The 23,058-nt window shown below is 35.5% G+C and overlaps 2 protein-coding genes across 3 annotated transcripts; one reads left to right on the top strand and one right to left on the bottom strand.

Moving 5' to 3' along the window:
• Positions 1–5,335: 5,335 nt before the first annotated feature.
• LOC143543534 (uncharacterized) lies at positions 5,336–9,275 on the bottom strand. Its single transcript, XM_077035842.1, has 2 exons — positions 5,870–9,275; positions 5,336–5,682 (listed from the first exon to the last, which is right to left on the bottom strand). The coding sequence occupies exons 1-2, from the start codon at positions 9,273–9,275 to the stop codon at positions 5,336–5,338; spliced, it is 3,753 nt and encodes a 1,250-aa protein (XP_076891957.1).
• Positions 9,276–16,417: 7,142 nt separating this feature from the next.
• On the top strand, positions 16,418–20,998 carry LOC143543528 (putative leucine-rich repeat receptor-like serine/threonine-protein kinase At2g24130). Of its 2 annotated transcripts, none has more exons than XM_077035836.1 (3): positions 16,418–18,583; positions 19,271–19,714; positions 20,430–20,692. In XM_077035836.1, the coding sequence occupies exons 1-3, from the start codon at positions 16,489–16,491 to the stop codon at positions 20,528–20,530; spliced, it is 2,640 nt and encodes an 879-aa protein (XP_076891951.1). In that variant the 5' UTR covers positions 16,418–16,488; the 3' UTR covers positions 20,531–20,692. The 2 variants fall into 2 exon arrangements, with proteins under 2 accessions (XP_076891951.1, XP_076891950.1); XM_077035835.1 differs by having other exon boundaries at positions 16,421–18,583; positions 20,485–20,998.
• The last annotated feature ends 2,060 nt before the right edge of the window (positions 20,999–23,058 follow it).

The raw sequence follows: 23,058 nt of genomic DNA on the forward strand, positions 1-23,058 counted from the left end.
CTGGAATCCAATGACAAAGATGCAGAATATACCCTAGCTTGCAAATATCAAAACACCAATAACTTACAAATTTAAAATTGAAGAAGCTTAGAGATGCACAAATACATCTCATAAAACGGATATTCAACATCAATCATGAGGCTACACATAACACAATAAACTATATCTTATTATTAGCAATAACTAGCACCTAATGAAACCGATACTCAACATCAATCTTTACATAAACTGACAGAAGAGTACAAAAAAGCTTAGCTTAGCATATGAGACACATGCATCTCAGTCAGAAGAGAAACCCTAACATCTTAATTATAGCATATATTAACATAATAAGCAGTTTACTGATGCACTAATCTACATGTATGAAGCAGCAATTTGAACATATCAAGTCCAATTATTACGACCCTGCCTACAATCTGATCATCACATCGAACAACATGATGATTGATGACGATCAACTAAACAATTATCAGAAATCGGAAGTCGATGAATATTATGAAACAAAAAGGTTAGGTGGCCCTAAATTGAAATTTTCAAAACCCTAGGAAACTAAATAATTAATTAATTATATCAAACAAGACTACGAATAGAATACATAATGAGTAAGGGTTGAATATTGATCGTACCTGCTGTAATTGAATGAAGAACGATGATGAGAATATTGTTCAAAGAGGATAACTTTGACGAGTGCTTTCTTTGGTGATGCGTTTCTATCAACGCGTACGTTAAAAGAAAGTATCCATTGACCATTTAGTGTTCAAGTCAAAATAGTTGAAATGATCAATTGTAATTTGTATCCATCACCAGATAACTACGCTTCCTTCATTAACCAAGGTACACATGAGGCCAAGATATTTTACTTGTGAACCGTGCATGGGAAAGCTTAATTGGGCAATTCATAGATAATAACTAGATTTTATCCGGCGTGTTGCGCCTGGACAATTGGTATATGTTTATATACGTATCTAATGATGTCGTGTTGTGACGGTGCAATAATGTGGATTTGGTTGGTATGGGTTAAATTCATTAAGATATCAACACTAAATTTAAAAAATTAATGTGTATGTTAACACAATCATGGTGTTAACATATGCAAGTGTATAAAGATGAGAGAAATAAGAAAATAAACGTTTGTAAGTAAGATAAAGATGAATGTTGTTGTTTTTTTTTTAAATAGGAGATAAATTTTAAAAAGTATGATTTTTTAATCAGTTATAGGATAGAATATGATGAAGTGAATGTAAATGCTCCTATGGTCCCTTTAATGTTTTTTAGACGTTCAAGTTTCTTTTAGGCATGACATAAATATGGCATGACCCACATCACGCAATAATAATCATGTTATGTGAGGGGCAGATACCCAGTTTTTGTTAGGATGGGCACAAAAAGAATCTACTATAATCAAGTAAAAAGATGATGATAAATAGGTCTCGGGCTATTACCAGGGTGGAATTTCATTTGAAGATGAAACTTTTCATTTTAAGAAATTGTTAAGAGTTTCTTGACAAAAAGAAAGTATAAATTTTTACAGACAAAACAATCAACACACTTGGGTAGGTACGGGTAAGTTTTGATATAAATTAAAAGCAACTATAAATGTTTTATATTTCTGAAAATACCATTGTGACGTTCTTATTTTTAACTACATTTCGATTTAAATTTTATTCAAACCAAGCCGCCATAGCACGTGGGTACGTTCAGTGGCGGATCCAGAAATTTTTCTCACAGGGGTCGGAAACTTTTTAAGTCGGCACTCAGTTATATAAAAAAATTCGGTTCGGGTCGGATCAAATCGGTATATAATTTTTTTGGGGCCCAGTTTGGCCGTTCTAGTCGAATCAAATAGGGTCGCATCATATAAAGAAAAGAAAAGATAATCAAACAAAATATCATATAACAAAAAAATATATATGTGTGTGAAACATCGTTTCGGTACATTGTACTGCATAATATGGTTCAATGTAATTAAATAAATCAAAAATAAGTGGTTGTTACTCTTAGCTTTTATCATTAAATATAAATTTATGCTTTTCACTGGTTTACTAGTTGAGTTTTAAGTTAAAACTTTTAATTATTTACTTTTGAGAAAGTATGATTTGAGTAACTATGATGGACTCATTCTTTTTTACTTGGCCGATACATAATAATTAAAAGCGCAATGTACTAGTATTAAATTATTAGGTCACTTCCACATCTTCATCATCAACGTCTCACTCTCACCCATGTGCAGTTGATTAGCGCCGTTGCGCCACCATGACCGGAAAAACAAGCTAACCATCTTTCTGGAATTATACTCGGTCTGGGATTTCAAAATTCTATAGGGGTCGGTGTCAAAATTTCACAGGGCCGGTCAGGATTTTAGTACTACAATAACAGGGGTCGACCGATCCCCTACCACAAGGGTGGGGCCGGTCACTGGGTACGTTATCAAGTTTAAGAGAAAATGGACATTTTTGGTCAAATTCATGATTCATTCAATTTGAACTTGGGTTTCAATCCAAGTTATTCCAGCGGGAGCTACCATTATTTTTATCAACAACTGGTGTTCTTTTAACACAACTTTTCATAGTTTGAATATTGTAAGTTAAAATTGATTAATTTGTTTGACACTATACTATGTGTTTGATTAAACTAAAGAGCATTAAAGGTAAAAAGGTTATTAAATTGGAATAAAATGTAAACTGATAAATGAAAACACAGAAAATATTGAAGGTCAAACTACATAGATGGTTTCCACGTCATTGGATAAACTGACAATTTAATCATATATACTCTATTGAAACTTAAATTTATATTGCACTTTGGGCTAATATACGGAAAACAACAAACCTTACTCATAATATGAACCACTTGATTGAAGGGTGGGCCTATGCACAGCCTGGTTAGTAGTTACGTTATGGTAGGTCATTAAGTGTAGACGTGCACAGATCGTGTATTTTTAGCAATCGGAATCGGAATCGGTACCTGAGTATTTTCGAAACCGGGTATTGCTAGGAGCCAAGTAGGAACCGGACCCGGTTCCATAGATTTATATGAATACCACTAGAACATGTTCCACATATATATGGGTACGAGCCGGTTCTGGGTTGGGTCCTGGTAGGATTCAATTTTAAAATAAATACTGGGAAACAGTTATGGCTTTTTGAGTATGAACCGGGTATGGGTCCTACTGGGTACGACATGGAACCAGTTAACCTTAACCAGGTATTTTGTGGACATCTAGGCAAGTGTAATCTGTTTAATAAATATGATGTTTTGAGTAGAGATATAAGTAACCAATTTAATAAACCTTTCAAAATCAAAGTTACAATAATAAAAAGTAAAATTTGTGTATTCAACTCAGCCAACCTTTTTAAACTTTGTTACATATGGCTAATAACCGCATTACTCAATTTGACCTGACAATCTCTTGTTTCGCTCATTTACGTAAATGGGTTAAATGAATCATGATTGAAATATCTTATGTGCGCACAAGCTATATAGGTTATGAGTATTGAATTGTTTTATGTAAATTGCACACGTCATTCTATCGATTAAAAACATCATTGTGTATCTATTACTTTATGAATAATTCGTTTATTTGATATTTCCTTTCTCAACTATCTTCTTTATCTTTTTTCGCTTATTAACCTAATTAATTAATAAATAATAAATAAACTTCTTATTGTCCAAATTATTAGCTCGACTTGTTCACCATGTAAATAATTCCTTGCAAACCAAGTTATGGGTTCAACGTGATCAAGAAGAAATCAGTCCATCATAGGCTCGATGCATTGGCCCAAACGAAATTACAAGCTAACAAATATATACCACCAGCTATTTTAACAAACTAATTAAACTCTAGTAGTCGATACATATATGTCAGCTATTTTTTAATCAAAACAATATTGTTATCTTTCCTATAAATAAATAAATAAAGATTGTAACTATATATTTATAAATAGGAAAGGATGCACCTAATATCTTATAATAATATATATACAAAACTAGATTACACATAAAAATAAAGGCATGTTTGTTTATTCTTCTTCAATATTCCAACAGATTGTGTAATAAGATCGATCATTCTGTTGCAAGCAGCATAAATGTTGCCGGATAATAATAACAACAACAACAACAGCTACTACTTCATTGCCTTCCAATGGCCGTCGTTTATAGAGCAAGAAACCGCAGGAAAGTGTACAATGATTGAGCAAGATGAGCCGCTTCATACATGCGGAAATTCATCGGTTTTACAAACAACTAATGAGGTTTTTGTTTTATGTTTATATTGTATCTTTGAATGATTTGATTTTGATAAAGAACTAAAGCTAGAGTTTAAATCTTGAAATTTTTGTACTTTGCATGTTGCATGGGATTTTTTTTTTCTTTTTAAATTCTGCTTTCCCAAAACCCAATTATTTGGGATTTTTTTTTTGTATTATTAACTATTAGAGTTCTGTTGATGCATTTAACATTTATAATCTTTTTTTCTGGTATGGTTACTAACGAGAAAAATAAGTTCGGGTCGGGTTAGAATGGGTTCTCAATTCTCACAATATTTGGTTTGTAGTGGAACAATGCATCCAACCCGCTTAAACAACCATGTTTATTGAGCTTAAAGTTGAAGAAGACTCCATCCATCAGCATTAGAGCTCTACAACGCAGAACTTCGTGAAATATGTATTGTCCAAATAAAGAAAGATGCTGAGCCAAGAGGCTGACCCCGGGGCAAGCCCAAACCTGGGAGCCCGTTGTTAAAAAGACAAAGCTCAATGCATCCAACTTCTCAGCTCAACTTTTGAGGATTGGGAAGTGGGAGCCGGGAGGTACACTTTACACTTTGCATATTGTTATATGTAGTTGAGTCGGTTTTGATCCCATTTACTTGTTATGTTTGTTAAAGTTCATAATATTTGTTAATAACTCTACTGAAACATATAGATATAAATGTATATGTTTCAACGCAAGGGCCCGGGTTCAAACCTAGGTCAGGCTGTTTTTAATCTATATTTTTTTAAAACCCATTTCTCTTGTTTTCACCTGACACCCGAGAATGAGATTTAGGCATTTGTTAATGAGAAAGATACATTAAGGTTGATTACCAATTCTTTACACTTACAAACCAACAAAATGGAGCTTGGAATTTAGGAGAGTTAAACAAGTCAGCAGGACACGAACAAAGAAAATCATGCTAGAGAGACACAACTTGTTGGATCGACACGAAACCGCCCTGAATAGGCAATTACTCAGTTAATGTCATGATAGGTTTGTATTTTTTTTGTTTGAAACTAACACCTTAACTTAGAAACATCAATAATCAGTCAATATTCATTAAATTCACTTGCACCTGATCTCAACTCATCTTTTCATTCAACGCCCCGTCCTCTAACACACGCATGAGAAGATCGCATGCCTGCCTAGCAGACGGTCTCTCAGAAGGAGCCGTTTTTGTGCATTGAAGTCCAATTTCAAGAACTTGAAAAGCAGCAACTACTTCTTGTGGTAAAAGAGGTTTTAAACTCGTGTCTATTAGTTCCTCACGTTCTGGTCCTTGCATTTCCATACGCGACTCGACCCATCTCACCATATCCAGATTTTCACCAAAAGCTGTCGGCATTCTACCGGTCACCAGTTCCAGCAACACGATCCCCATACTATAGATGTCACTTTTCTCTGTTGCTTTTAAAGAGTATTGGTATTCTGTTGACAAAACACAATAAACATTAAAATTAAGTTTTCATAGTTTTTAAAAAGTTAAGTTTTAAGTGTTTGATTGTTTATTCTGTCATGTTTATAATTATTTTTAAAAATGATATGATTTGGTTTTTAAAAGTGTCAATAAAAATAAAACTAAGTTGATGGCAGTTTAGACGATTTAAACGTGTACCTGGGGCAATGTAGCCATACGAGCCCGCAAACCACATATTCGAGTTGCTAGCAATCGAGTCAAGGTTATCACTCATAGCTTTTGCAAGTCCGAAGTCTCCCAAATGCACGTTCATGTTTGCATCCAATAGAACGTTAGCCGACTTGATATCCCGGTGAATGATCTTAGGCACACAATCATGGTGAAGGTATTCCACCCCCTGCGCTAACCCAACCACAATGTTCAACCTCGTGTCCCAATCAAGGGTCCCTTTTTTCTTATTATTTTCCGGCTCTTGGTGCAACCAATCATACACACTTCCATTCTCCATGTACTCGTATATCAACAGGTTCGACCCCGCCCCTTTGTTCGTGCAATAACCGAGTAACTTCACCAACCGTCTGTGCTTTATCCGACCAATCGTGTTCACTTCTCGGGCAAAACTTTTATCAAGAAACATGTCATCTTTCCATCTTATTCTCTTAATAGCTACTATCTCACCCGTTGTAAGCTCGGCTCGATAGATTGTTCCTGACCCACCCGACCCGATTATAAACTCGTCACTTAGATTGTTTGTGGCCTCCATGATGTCTTCCCATCTCATGTCACTTTTGACCGAACCCCGTTTGAAAAAAGGCGGCCTTCTTTGTGCTCGAGACGAAGGCGAGGAAAAATAGGAAGTGCCTGACACGTTTACGGCTCGATTAAATCCTGACCTCTTGGTTCGGAAGAATAACAGGGCTGTGAACAACATCAGTGCAATAACTGCTAAAGTACATACAACCGAGATAGCAATAACCGATGCAGGACTCGGCCCGTTTTGGTGTCGGTTTCTTGATCCTGGGCAGCGATCGAGAGGGGGCCCGCAAAGGCCAAGATTTCCGACAAACGAGTCAATCGGTAAATGTGAGTACCCTTCATCTAACACCCCTTGAAGATGGTTGTAAGAGACATTAAGCCTGTTTAAACTACTCATCTGACCGAGTTCTCTCGGAACAGGCCCCGTTAAACGGTTGTGAGAGAGATCAAGCACCTCGAGTTTCACTAGTGTCCCGAGAGATCCCGGGATGCTGCCAGTCAGATTATTGTAACTAAAATCTAGCACACTTTGTAGATTCTTTAGTTGCCCGATTTGAACCGGGATTTTCCCGCTAAAATTGTTGTTTGAAAGATCAATCTCATACAGTTTGCTTAATGTCCCTATAGCTTCCGGGATTTGTCCCGAAAGCCCATTATTGTTCAACCTTAACACATTAAGAGTCGAAAGCTTGCTGATCAATTCGGGTAGATTGCCATTAATCGAATTACCATCGAGTGAAAGCACCAACAGTTTTGAACAGTTGAATAAGGCTAAGGGAAGCGAACCTGTAAACGCATTAGACGATAACTTTAACTCACCCAAAAGTTGCAAGTCACCGAGCCATGATGGGATCGGGCCTGAAAGAAGGTTGTTATCAAGATCCACATGAGTTAACCGTCTACACAACGAAAGCTCGGTAGGTAAAGAGCCCGTTAACCGGTTATTCGATAAATCCAAAAGTGACAATTCTTGATTTTTCTTCCCCAATTCAGATGGAATCCTTCCCGTGAATCGGTTTTTCCCGAGCCTTAGCCTCTGGAGAGACCACGAGTTCCCAAACAGTGACGGTATCTCACCATTAAACTCGTTGTTTGTGACATCAAACGAGAGAAACAAACCCGAACTACATAAGGGAACAATGCTACCGTTTAACTTATTGTTTGAAAGGTTGATTCTTGTTAAATTGGCAAGGTTGGTCAGTTGTAAGGGAAGATTGCCTTCTAAGTAGTTATTGTAAAGCATCAACTCTTGTAACGAGTTTAGATACCCGAACGTAGCTGGCACCCAACCCGTTAGACTGTTCTCAGCCAGGTCTACGACAGTGAGCTGGTGACAGTTACCCAAAGTGGCTGGAATCTCGCCCGAGAGATCGTTTAGTCTCAAATGAATGAAAGTTAACTCGCTGAGCTGCCCTAAAGTAACGGGTATCTCACCGGTTAAATGATTTTTATAAAAATCAACCATTTTTAAACTCGAGCAGTTGCCTAATTCCAAAGGTATTATTCCCGACAGTTGATTCTCGTATAGAAACAATACCTCGAGACTTGGCAACATACCGATTTCTTTCGGTAACTCACCATGAAACTTGTTTTGAAACAATGCTAATGTCACCAGACTGGTGAGATTTGATATCGCGGGTGGGATTGACCCGGTCAACGTGTTATTATTGAGCAGAATATCAGTCAACTCGAGTAACCCAAAAAGCTCTAGTGGTACCGACCCATTGAGAGTGTTATTCGACAAGTCAAGATACTTCAAGGAACCACATTTTCCTAATTCTTTTGGGATTTCACCAGAAATCAAGTTTTGAGAAATATCCAAACGTTGCAGCAATGTTAATGTTGTTGTTTTGTTAGTGTTAGTGTTGGAACCACATATATTCTTCGGAATGGTACCAGAAAGACTATTATTAGACAACACTAGGTAAACCAAGTGGCCCATGTCCCCAGGGACATCCCCACTTAACTTATTCCCTGACAAATCAAGATTCCATAGATTCCTGAGCCGGGACACTGACTTGGGAATCTGTCTCACGAGCAGATTACCAAGCAGATTCAGATACTCGAGCAGGACCAGCTCCCCAATCCTGCTCGGTATCTCTCCAGATAAACTATTATTCGCCAAATTCAACGTCCGAAGGCTTTTTACACCACACAACTCATCCGGGATCGACCCGTTAATCCCATTAACGGAAGCTCGAAACGACACCAAGCTCGAGCAGTTCCCGAGCTCGGGCGGGATGGGCCCCACCAATTTGTTTTGCTCTATAACTAGAGTCTGAAGGTTAGTAAGCCTACCGAGTTGCGGCGGTATCGAACCCGATATATAACACGAGGCGAGACCGAGAACGAGTAAGTTTTCGAGCCGGCCAAAAGAGGCGGGAATGGGGCCGGTGAGGCGGTTGTCGCCGATACGGAGGACTTGGAGGTTGTGAAGTGAACCAAGCTGGACCGGGATTGGACCGGAGAGTTGGTTGGAGTAGAGCAGGAGAGATGTTAAGGATGTGAGAGTGGAGATGTTTGGTGGGATTGGACCGGAGAGGTGGTTGGATGAAAGATCAAGACGGGTTAAGTTTTGTAGAAGTGAAATGGAAGGTGGGATTGAGCCGGTGAGTGAGCAGCCGGAGAGGTTAAGTCCGATGACGTGAGGAAACTTTCCTCCGGCGCAGGTGACACCGGTCCAGTTACAGTAGTTGTTATGTGACCAGTCGTGGAGAATGTTTTGTGGGTCGTGGGTGAAGGATGTTTTTATATCTAGAAGGATGTTAATATTAATATTTGTAGTGTTAGAATCAGCAAGTGCAAGAAGAAAAGCTAAGAAAAATGTAGTGAGATAGTGGAAAGCCATGGATGAAATGAAATAATCTATGTATTTGGAGGTGTTAGTGGAATGTTGTTTATGGAGGAAGATGAATTAGTACGTTTGGGGAATATTAATGGCACCGCAGCTGCTGGCCATTCCCATACCACCGGACAGCACAATGGTTGTTGGGTGCAGTGCATAGATAATTAATGAACCTGGTTACGTTTTTTACAAAAGTCAACCTGTTGCAGGAAGAAGGTATCGCTGGAATTTTTATTTATGCCGTTTATTTTGTAAAATTTACTCTCATGAAATACAAATAATAATAAACACAACGTACACGAAATCAGGGATGGATTCGGTACCGTATCTGTATCCAAAAATATCTATATCGAAAATCAGTAAGTCCGGGTACAATACTCATACAGTCATACCTGAATTTTATGGTACGGATACGAGTACGGGTACTTTAGGTACGATTCTCGCTTTGGTACCATTTTTTCTTTTTCTTTTTAAAAAAAAATAATCATTAAACTTGGTATCGATACTAGTACAGTGCCGACAATCAATTATCTATAATACCACAACCAAAACATAATACCAAAACTAAAAATGAAACAAATTAATCATACTATAAAAATCATTAATGGTGGTTGTTATTAGTTAATGATTAGAAGAAGAAGAAGAAGAACCAGGGTTTGATTGGTTTGATTAGAAATGGTTTTGAAAAGCCCGTTTGAAACCTTAAGGATATCCAAATAAAAAAACGTTTAAAGTTATGAGTTTTGAAAATCTCAATATAAGCCACTACATATTCTTAACGGGTACCGAGTACCCGTATAGCCATACCTATACTTGAAAGTGTCCATACCTAAAATCAGTATATTTGGTTAGTCGTACCGAATAGATCGGGTACGAGTATGGATACGAGTACGGATAGAAGTACGGGTACCGGTACTGAACGGATACAAGTACGGGTATTTAAAGGAAAAATCTCATCCCTCCACTAAATTTTTAAAGAATGTTTTTATCCTTTCACTGATTATGAGACATAAAGATAATGTTGTTGATATTAAAATGAAATAGAATAAAGTTGTGCAAGGTGTCGAGGTTATCAAGTGTGAGAAACTGTATTAACTGATAGGAGGAGATTGTTGGTTTACTTTGATTGAGATAAGCACATGCAAGATACCGGTAAATGAACTAAAAGTACATTTATCTTCATATGATCATCCAAATGCTTATGTGCTTTTCAAAGTTATGATAATTACTTAGATAAGCAAATGCAAGATAAACTTTTTAATGAAACTTATGCTCAGCAAGGGGGAAGCTTCTTTATAGCCCAGGGTGGGCCCACCTCCTGTTTTGTTCTCAGCAATGTAAGATTTATATATTTTTGTCTGAAATTCTACATGTTTATTTGTATATCCACTTGTTTTCTCTTAAAATACAAAAGAAAACCTATATGCCGGATGTTGAATACTTGATTTGATCTGCTGCGAACTTTCGATTTGATTAAATTTGAAATCGTACACTCGATTTTTGGGTTTTATGCATAAATCTTCAATAATCGTCTAAAATTGTACGCTTGACGATCATAAATGATACATAGATGCGAATTTCGAACGATCTTCGAGTTATCATGTTTTTATGTTGGGAAAATGGAGACCTAAATTAGATAACAAACTAACAATCACTTAACAGAAGTAGTTACAAAACAAACTAATTTAACTAACTATTTAGATGATTATTTGAGTGAAATAAGCAGTTTGAAGTTGCTTATTATTAAACTATACATCAAAACACTCCCTTAGTTTAAGTTGGATCTTTTATTATTAAACACAATCTAGTATAAGATCTATTTGATGGTGTCCATTGTCAAACACAAAGTTTTTTAAATAATACTTTTTCGTGGATTTTGTCATCAATATTGCTTCAATTTGGAAGGGATTGTGCAAGTATTATCCTTAATTATTGTACGAGCTATGAGGTATTGTATCATGTATGTGAAGGCCACTTAACTACTCCTAACTTTTTTCATCCAACATAAATATTGAAACTAATTTGTAGGTCATCCATTGTGTATATGGTTTCATACTTTCATTTTTACTAATTCTTTAGGTCATCTATCGTTTCATACTTTCGTATATATTAAAATTACTTTGTAAGGCCATTCATGGTTTCATAATTATTATATAACTAGTATTTTGACCCCCAAAACCATAGGCGAATACAAAAACAAAAACGAATAGACATGGTATACACCAAGAATAAGATATATAAAACATTTGTTCTAACATTGCCAATTTAATTGATATACAACCTAAAAGTCTAATTTAGGAATCCACCCACCATAAAAATACTTGGGTTTGAGAGAATCTTGGTAACAACCATTTAAATAGCAAACAATTTGGTACAACAAAATTAAGCAATATGTACAAACTTGCGAAGGGCTATTGTCATCATCGGAGCCGTCGCCGGAAATCAATTTGGCCACACAAACCCCACAGAGCCCTCTTGAACTAATTGCGTCACCTTCATCAATCATCAACGGATGATTTCCGACAAAGAAAAAACATGTTGGGTCCCAGAAGCTAAGCGCGGAAAGAACACTAACACCATTATCCCGACCGGAAAGCTTAGCCAAGGGCAGTGGCCGGGTAGAATACTATCAGTTTACCACCACCATCACCGTCGACCATAGATCCGGCATTTGTTGTCCAACAGGTCGTGGTGGTAGGATAGGGTCTCGCGAACCAATTTGTTGTTCCGGTTATATAAGGGTTGTTCAGCGGGAGGTTTCCTTTACGTAAAAACTAAAAGGGGCAGGCACAGTTGCATGTGTATTACAAAGAAGTAGTAACATCTGTGAAGTAAACCAAAAATGAACACTTGTAAGACAAAGAAGAAGTAGTACCCCATGCTAAAAAGACTTGTACTAATAAGAATGAACAGTAGCAATTGTGTGTGTGACCGACATTCAAAATTAAGATATATATATATATAATTAACATGCTTATTTACACTCACGAGCCTACTCGAGCTTAATAGGTGAAATCCATGCCCGGGCTTGTTTATTAAACAAGCTTACTACTAGGCTCAAGCTTGTTTAAGCTCGAATGGCTTGTTTATTAAACAAGCTTACTACTAGGCTCAAGCTTGTTTAAGCTCGAATTAATTCGAGCTTTTAGCAAGCTGATCTCGATTCAACTTTTTTGGTAGCTTGAGAGCCTTAATGAAAAGGTTTAATACTTGAGTGCGTTTTACAGTAGGGTTGTCATAATATGTAAGTCATGACACGGTAAGACACGATGACATGTGGTACTAAACACAAACATGGCTCAATAATTAATCGTGTCATTTTCTTCAAACACGAACCTGTTTAGTAACAGGTTAACCTGTTAAGACCTGTTAAAAAACTTTAAACATTCAATGAATAATACGTGTGCAATGAAATAAAAATTATCAAAACAAGCAAAAAAAGTTTTAATTAATACATAGTCCATAACATATTTGAAACAAAAAACCACAATCCTTAACATATATGAAACAAAAAACCACAAATTCATAACATACTTGAAACAAAAAACCATAGAAGCAAATCATAACATCCATTAAAAATATGATAGCGGGTTATGACGGACATGAGTGAAATGTCATATATAAGTATGACTTTAGGTTTATGACTTTAGGATTGTATATTTATTTATTTGTTTAAATTAATAATCTGCATATGTTACTAACAGGTTAACAAGTCTTTAACTAGTTAGAACACGAATTTTAGCATATCTTAAATAAGTCGACTTGTTTAAGACACGAAACCTGTTAAGCTTAAACCCAAACCTATTAAAACTCGTGTCGTGTTAATAGATTCATGCCATATTGACAGCACTAATTTTACGTACATTGTAAATTATCTCATTATACTGTGCAACATGTTTTCTTCATTTCCCGTTTTATAGTATTTCTTTTTAACCATGGGATCTATCCACTTTCACACATTTCATATAATCTCTTTGTTTTTAGGGTTAATGATGATTCTTGATTAGTTGCATTCTTGGTGCCCTTTAATTAATTGCAACTTGTTAAATGCTTTCGGTCCATTATTTTGGTAAAGTTTTAAGGACAATAATTGGATACTTTGTGTGTTGAAAACAAACCTCCATTGACTGATAAAATTCTTTTGATGCTTAATTTCTTATCTTGCAAGGTGGCCCGGGAAACGGGTTGAAACAGGTTCAGCTTGATAAGTCATTTTTTTTATGGATTGAAAGAATAGGGCTAGGTTGATTCGCAAACATTTTTTTATCTATCTTTTAAAGTTTTTATGAATAATTATCGTATAAATCTTGAATTCATGATTTTAAAAAACGGGAACTTTATAAAACGATATTATCGGCCAACAGAGTATCTATTTGTTTATGCCAATATGAACTAAATTGATGTCAAAAAATTATAGAGTGACAAAAACGCCTCTAGTTTTTAACAAATTAATATAATACCTATTATAATAAAAATATGAAATGTCAATTGTACCCTTTTAAGATGAGAAATATGTATTGCTATGAAGGGTATAATTGGTATTTTGCATTTACATTATTATTTGTATAATTTTATATTTTAAGGTTAGGGGTATTTTTTGTAATTTACAAAAGTTTAGCACATTTTAAGCAATTTAAATAAAAACAATTTAGGAGCTTGTATCATTGTATGCATTTACATTAGATACCCATTTAGCTAAATTTCTTATTTGTACCGTTTCAGATAAAACACAACAAAATCAATCGGTTTAAAAGTAAATGCACTGAAATTTGTACTATTCTCTTTTATCCTACCAAATCGATCCTTTAAAAGTAAATGGGCCAAAATCACCACCTGTTACTTTTCCCATTTTCCGTGTCATGCTCATTCATCATCCGTTTCATAATTCAGCTTACCACATAGCCTGTTTTGACTTCTGGTTAACGCAAGGCCCGTTTTCTGGTCATCTAGTGGTATAAAGCCATGGTTCTAGAGGGTGTTGTCACCCCACAAGCGATCACAAACCGCATTTTCTTCCACCTCATTTAAAAAACAACACCTGAAACCCGGAGCATTGGGTAACTTTCCGATTATTGTTAAACGGCACTGATTCCTGTTAACCGCCCTTGCTTTCTTGTGCACCATTTATCTTTACTTTGCTATAACCCTAGGGGAAGATGGCATGTGCTCTTGTTTGACTAGAAGCCAAAAGGCATCATGTTATGAACATGTAAAAGTAATGTAAAACAATCTGTTTCTTTTGGTAAAATGAAAATTCTTTAGTGATTATGATGTTTATTCTAGGGCTTGTTTAAAGGGGAAAAAAGGGAAAGAATTCGTTGACAAAAGTTGGTGATTTTGGAATATAATTTGTTGACATAGGTTTGTTTTTTTGTTGTTGTAGACTATGTAGATTCTGAAAATGTTTGTGGTTGATTATTGTATTATTGACTTTTGAAAGTGTTTTCTGTTTTGTTAAGAAGGTTGATTGAGATTTTAAATTATCATTTCTTAGTTTTATCTTTTTTGCAAACTACTTATTTGTTCTTTTGAAGTTTCAAGCAAAAATTATTGAAAGAGAAAAAAAAAGGATCATTTTAGTATTTTTACTCTTTACAGAAAGTAACAAATATTAAAAAAAGAAAAATAGCCATTTAAGCCACATGCTGTTAAAAATACACCAAACGTCGACATGGTTTATAAATAACAGAAAGTACCCTAATTAATAAAATAAACACTCGCTTTAACAAACACCAAATATTGGCTGATAAGTACACCAAAAAGTATCAACAACTTGCCATGCCATCATTTTAGCATTAGGCATGCATTTACCATTTTATATCTTTTATTAACCCTTTATTTCCAACTTTCACATTTTTTAACAACTCGCTTTTTTCGCGTGTTTTTGTCACAATAAAGTTAGGTTATATTTTAAGAGGAGAAACCACTTTTATAGTTCATGTATCATAAAATTCGGTAGTTTCTTTTTTCTTATTTTTTTCCTATTATTGTTTAGGTTTTCATTATTTGATTCAACTTATATACGAACCAAACACCACCGACAAGTTCTTTTTTTAATAATTTAACCCTACGTGAATACCCGAAACATGAAACATTTGGGATGGATATTTCGGGCATTAGACCGGATATGATGTTATTAAAGTTTGGCGGTTCAAGTATTGGGGTATAGCATTAGATATGCCTGGTTCAATTACCTGAAACATTATACAAATAAAATTTTAATTTTTACTTATTATAGACCTTATATCTGGTAATACTTTCATCCTCATAGCTTTATTACATAGGAAATGAGCATTTAATTAGGATACATTTATGATAATATCATTTATATCTTGTATGCTACAAAGTATGAACTTACTTTTTTTTTCCAGATTTATACAATTATGGAATTTATATAACAGATATTTTGATGAAGATTTGTATTTAGTTTATTAACTTTTACTTACTTTGAAATCCCAACATCTATTATTTTTAACAAACTAACGGCCATACAGGTATTCCTGATACCCAATAGGCCACCGGGTAAGGAACACAGTTATATAGTAAGAATTGAGAATAGGATTACCAATATGAGTCTCGGTGTCATCCTACCACACCTCAAGATCTTTCGAAAATCATACAAGTTTATATCACCGATACGAAAACTAAAATAGCAACCATGATTACAACATAAATGAGTTACGAATGTTGTTGGCATACCTTTAACCAGGAAACCGAAGAAAATACGGTCTAATCTAGCAAAACCACAACAAAAGGATTGATCTAGAGTATGCCAATTTGATGTAGTAATACTTACTTGTATGTAACTCTAAACCCTAAACCCGAATAACCACCAATGATCTCATTATGTTGATCGAAATTGAAAGCCTAAATAAACCCTTTTTCATATTGCTTTTCCCATTAAAAAGACATATGAAATCACAAGATCCGTTGACAATCTCCCTTTTGTCCAATAGCCACAAAACCTTTTCTTATATCCAATAATGAATTGTTTCTTCCTCACAAAACCTTTAGAAGTGGCAACAAGTTTATATCAAAAAAATAAGTCAACTTGCTTGTTACTATGCTAGTTTTGTTGCTATCATTCTCCACCATGTAGTGAATATCTACTCATCATGAACAAAACCATACCTTTTAGCCCATTTAAAACCATCTATCCCAAAATCAACTATTTATACACATAAACACACATAGTAGCATTTAGCCACTATCAGAAATGACCTTCCATAAACCAATCTTCTTCATGTTCATCGTGTTCTTCGTGCTAGAAGATTTAGTGTCGGGAAACACGAGTCATCAACATTCGCTTCAAACGGATAAAGATACGCTTTTGGAATTCAAGAGAAGTATAAAAATGGATCCGCGCTCGGTGCTTTCAAACTGGAATGAAACTACTGAAGTTTGCAGTTTCAAAGGGATACATTGCAGAAACGGAAACCGCGTAAGGCGAATCGAGCTTGTTGGAACCGGACTCGTGGGCCCGTTTTCACCTGTGATTTCAAATCTTACCGCCCTTCGAAAAATCAATCTTTCAGATAATGGGTTTTATGGAAATATCCCGTATGAAATCTCGTCATTACGCCATCTTAAACAGCTTCTTCTTGATCTTAATAATCTTGATGGTCCAATCCCGGAATCTTTATCTTCTTTATCGAATCTCACTCTTCTTAATCTCGGTAGCAACCAATTACACGGTGAGATTCCACCATCTTTATTCTCAAACTGCACGTTACTATCGAATCTTGATTTGTCATACAATCTTCTTGGTGGAAAGATTCCATCAGAAATCGGGAACTGCCCGAATCTTTGGAATCTGAATCTGTACAACAATCAATTCATTGGTGAGATCCCGTTTTCGTTATCAAACGCTTCCGATATGTACAATCTTGACGTCGAGTTCAACAGTCTTTCAGGTGAATTACCATCAAAGCTAGTTTCAAAACTCACCAAGCTTCTAAATCTTCACTTATCATATAACCGTATGATCAGTCATGATCAAAACACGAATCTTGATGTCTTTTTCACCGCAACTTCAAACTGCACCATGTTAAAGGAGCTCGAGTTAGCCGGTATGGGGTTAGGTGGGACCCTCCCAGATTCCATTGGAAAATTTGGTATCAATTTTAGCTACTTACTGCTACAAGAAAACAACATATATGGCTCCATTCCACCTGCCATTGCTAACCTTACAAACCTATTTTATCTCAATTTGTCATCAAATAATCTCAATGGAACAATTTCACCAGAAATCAGTCGGTTATCGAGACTAAATAAACTTTGGTTATCACACAATCTTTTCACAGGCGAAATACCAAAACAAATCGGGTATTTACCTCATTTAGGTGAACTCGAACTGTCACATAACCAATTCACCGGTAACATCCCTGAAACATTTGGGAATTTGGTGGCTCTAAATTCACTTTTTCTAAACAACAACCAGCTTTCGGGAACAATACCTTCAAGTTTAGGAAACTGCACGGGTTTATCCAGCTTAGACCTGTCTTACAACCGATTAACCGGAACGATACCTCCCAACTTACTAACCGCCATGAGCCAAAACGCAATATTCTTAAACCTTTCCCATAACAACCTTCAAGGACCGCTGCCCCGTGAGCTCAGCAACATGAAAACCATCAAAGAAATCAACCTTTCGAACAATAACCTAAACGAAACCATCTTCCCCAAAATCGACAGTTACATGGACCTAGCCGTTCTTGACTTGTCCAACAATTCGTTTCAAGGTCAGCTTCCAGACTCGTTAAGCATGCTTACCGGTCTAGTAACATTCGATGTATCCAACAACAGTCTGCAAGGCAATATCCCTACAAGTTTAAGCCAAATCCAAACCTTAAGATTCTTGAACCTGTCCTACAACAACTTCCAAGGAATGGTTCCAACTGGAGGCATATTTTCTCTAATCACTAGTCTATCCTTTCTTGGAAACCGTAACTTATGCGGCAACATTTCCGGCCTCAAATCCTGCTCTCACAAAAAGAAATTCTTCCATTCAACCGCGTTCCTAACGGTGTTCTACGTAAGCATAGTAATATCAGTCCTGCTAGCAACAGTCTGCTGTGTGATCATTTGGAGATATCAAAAACGAAATGTGAGACCAAACACACAACCTAGAGCAAAATCGCAACCGGATCCGACTCATAACTTTCCACGAATCACGTATAAGGAGCTCGCGGACGCAACTAACGGATTCGATGATCAGAGACTGCTCGGATCCGGAGGCTACGGGCGCGTATACAAAGGATCATTACAAGATGGCACACAGATTGCAGTCAAAGTACTTCAATTACAAACAGGTAGTGATGTTGGAAATCAGTCCAATGAACACGAACACCGGATTTTATTTCAACCAAATTTATCCCAAAATTAACTAGGGGTGTGTAAGAAACCGAAACAACCGGAAAAACCGAAAAATCCATAACGAAAAAACCAAACTGAAACAAAAAACCGACGGTTTGGCTTTGTTTTTTTAAAAATAAAAACCAAAAAACTGAACCGAACCGAATTTCTACATTTTTATTTTTTATTTAAGTAATTTATAAGAATTTTATAAATATATGTAACTCAAATATTTTTGGCCAAATGTGTAATAATCAATTACTTAATAATTGACAAAATTATTTATACATAAATTGATTATTTTCAATTAACTTTTTTTTTCGGACTAAAATTTTCAAGCTTAAATGGCAAAACCGGAAAAACTGAACCTAAACAAAAAAAACCAAAATCGAATGCTTTCAAAAATTCAAAAATCGAAGTTTTCATTTTCAGTTTGGTTTTAGCCCAAAACCACACCAGGCACACCCCTAAATTAACCACACTAAGTGGTACACAAACACGTTTAGGTTTGGTTAACAAAGTCAAAAACCAGGATGGTCAGGTTTTTGATCGGTTTTTCTGGGTTTTTAATTTTTATCGTGTTTTCACCGGTCCGGGTATTGTATTTTTAACTCGTTTCGATATCATTAACTTTTTTATAACAGGCAATTCAACAAAGAGTTTCAACAGAGAATGCCAAGTCCTAAAACGCATACGCCACCGGAACCTAATACGAATCATAACCGCTTGCAGTTTGCCCGACTTCAAAGCCATCGTGCTTCCGTACATGGCCAACGGAAGCCTGGACAGCTGCCTGTATCCGGACCCAGGATTACGACGGTCCGGGTCTTCGGACTTGAATCTGAACCAGCGAGTGAGCATTTGCAGTGACATTGCTGAAGGCATGGCGTACCTGCACCACCACTCGCCGGTGAAGGTGATACACTGTGATCTGAAGCCGAGCAATGTGCTGCTGAATGATGACTTGACGGCTTTGGTGTCTGATTTTGGGATTGCGAAGCTGGTGATGACGATTGGCGGTGGGAATGAGAATTTGGGGAATTTTACTGCGGATATGCTTTGCGGTTCCATTGGTTACATTGCACCAGGTATCAGATTTTTAGTTTTTTCGGTTCGGTTAATTGTGTTATTTTAGGGGTGCAATCGAGCTAACACGCTAAGCTCGAGCTCAACTCTAAAAGTAAACGAGTTCATGCTTGAGCTTAACTTGTCGAGCTTAAACCGGCAAGAGAGCTTAAACGAGTATGTTATTTATATAGTTTTTTATTTAATATGTTAAATACATACTTATATAATAATTCTTGATAAATATTAAATTAAGGCAAAAGCAAGTTAAATAATATATATTATGTTATATGTAAAATAAAAAATTATATGTATAAAAAACCATAAAAATAAGTACAATAATTGACAAATAATACAAGTCCAGCTCAAATAAAGATTAAACGAGTTGAGTTCGAGCTTGTGCTCAACTTAGCTCATTTGCGCTCCTAGTTATTTTGCCATCTTTATTGTTAATGGTTTTTTTGAAAGAAGAAAGCCATACCGGTGGGACTGGGTTACTAGTTTAACAGGTTAACAATTAGTTTGATGGTTTGAAATGATTTTTTTTTTCAAAATCATTAGTTTATATGAAAATGATTCATGATTATAATGCATATACATAACTACATGTTCAAAGTATCAATAAATGTAAACAAGTAGTTCGGTTTATGTGGTTGATTCCAAGTTTTAAACTGAATTAAAATGGCCGTCAAACTATAAAGTGAAGGTTTCAATCTCAAATTGGCTGATTTGTTTCAGTATGGGCGGTTTGGTTGGTTTCAACGGTTTTTGAACACCCTACTCTTGTGTATAGAATATGCGTATGGATCAAACACGTCAACAAAAGGGGATGTTTTTAGTTTTGGTGTCCTTGTTCTCGAGATGGTGACTCGAAAGAGACCAACGGATGACATGTTCACTCAAGGGCTTAGTTTGCACAAATGGGTTAAAAGCCACTACCATCGAAACACGGAACATGTTGTCGACTCGTCATTGGTGCGGAACACAAGAGAACAATTGCCAGATGTGAGGAAAATGTGGGAAGTTGCCACAGGGGAGTTGTTAGAAATGGGCATTTTGTGCACACAAGATTCACCGTTGAATAGACCGACGATGCTCGACGCTGCAGACGATTTGGATCGGTTGAAACGATACCTGAGCGGCGACACAACCGCAACATTTTCCTCGTCTCTTGGGGTATCATCTTCGACCATAAGTGATTATTAGCAACTTTAATTTAACAAGTTAAAAATCCGTTTTAACTGTTTGTATATCATGTTTAGAAGTTGTAAAAAAAAGGTATATGTGAATTATGTGAATTAAAATTTTACTACATGTCAAACTAAAACTAGGTTAATAAGCTTGAATCTACTTTATACATTTAATTTTATTAACCTCATGACTCTAAACTCTAAACGCACCTGATACTTTTATGAAAGTATCGTTACAACGCGTTAAAAGGGTCACATTGCTAATAATAATATGATACAAACATAAAATAATATATGTATATGCATATGCATATGCATATACGTAACTAAATAATAAATTAATCGAGCTTAACGTTTGCTTAAGGTTAAAAATTAAGGGTAACTTATGCATATGATCTAAGGAAATTACTTAACGGTCACATTTTTACTCAACTACTAGTCAACCATTACGAATTTGAATTTTGATCCTTTTCTATTGACACTAAACACTAGTTCAAAGGCTACAGGCACGAGCTTGCTTTAAAACTTTAAGCAATGTGTATAATCACAATTCTATAAATAAACTATCAAAACGAAACCTTCAAAGGATGGTGTAGTGTTAAACACTTAGGTAGTATTTGGTATGAAGTAATGATAAGTGGAACGGAATGAATCATTCCAAAGAATGAAATAAAACAAGTTTGGTTGTTATTTATCAATGGAATGAATCATTCATAAGGAATGCAATTCCTTCCATATATAGCATTTTTGATTCCTTAGTAAAAGATGTTTTTTCTTTCATTCTTTCAAGGAATGGAATGAAAAATGATTAACAATTATTATTATTATTATTATTATTTTATTGTAGTATAACTATTATTAAATTATAATAATTATTGTATTTTTATTATTATATCGTATTATGTTATTACCGTTTCATTAATTGACAAAAATATTATGTGTGTATAGTTTACTATTTAATAAAATAATAATAATAAAGTTATGATTCATTTCATTCATACGTGGAAGCCAAACAAGAAAATGAAATGGTAATAATTCATTTCATTCATTTGTCAATTCCAATCCCTTGTCCATTCCATTACCCTGTACCAAACAGACCCTTAATTCTTATGAGTTCTCTGGTTCAAATCATTTTTCACTCTTTTTTTTGTTATAGTCTCTTTAATATCATCTACCTAGTACAAATTGCAATTTACATGATCTTGTTAGAATAGTGTTAGTGTTTCACAAGTTTTTCGATAACGAGTTTTGATGGTTATAGATAGGAAGAAAAAAAAAACAAACAAATGATCATGAACCCTTACATCTCATTATTTTGTGTCAAAGCCATCTCTCGGCCATCGAAATTTAACTTAATATCTCACCCTTGGTATCTTCGACGACTCCAGATATGTAAACTCCATGAGGCCAATAAAAGGCCACAATCAACTATGTTTGAGTTGTTAGGGCAACACTTGCTCGAGACACTGACCACCGACAAGACCACTACTATGGACAAACATATAAGAGAAACCCTAATGGGTGTTTCCCATTTATTTTTGGTTTGAAAACGCCCCCACACCATTACGAGTGGGGAGTTATTGTTGTTTTTTTAAATCCAACCGTTTTCACATTGAAGGCGTTTTGGGCTACACATGGTCGTGTCTTGATTCACCATTGGGTGTGTTGGGTCTATTTTCACCGTTTTTCTTCATATATTAGCTCGTTTTTTTCTCTAGGGTTATAATTACCAATAGATAGAATTATAAACATTATTGGCTATTTATTCTAATATAATTGCCGATATTACGTTTATTTGGAGACATTTTAATGCCGAAAAGATGTATAAATTGTTACGCATCACATATCTACGCAAATAATGGAATTGTAGTGAAAATTTAAGTTCATTTAACTTGTGAGCGCATAGCACCCCCAAGATGTAAAACGGTAAAAATGGGGGTTGTGATTCCTCACCTTAGCTAGTGAAATAAGTGATGAGATGGCGGTAAAAAGTTAAGATAAAAATGGCCGAGTTCCTCGGGATACGTCGACAAAGATCCCTAGTTGTTGACGATAATATTAATTAATTATAAACAAAATAAAAAAACAAGACTTATGACGGATTTTGGTTTCGGTAGGGTTTTAAGTAAAATTGTAATTAAAATATTATTAGTTTAATTGTCCTAATTATTATGGTT

The sequence above is a fragment of the Bidens hawaiensis genome, unplaced genomic scaffold (genome assembly GCF_021521415.1).
Source record: "Bidens hawaiensis isolate Kalapana, Puna unplaced genomic scaffold, B.hawaiensis_p1.1 tig00013130_1, whole genome shotgun sequence".
Classification (NCBI taxonomy): Eukaryota; Viridiplantae; Streptophyta; class Magnoliopsida; order Asterales; family Asteraceae; genus Bidens; species Bidens hawaiensis.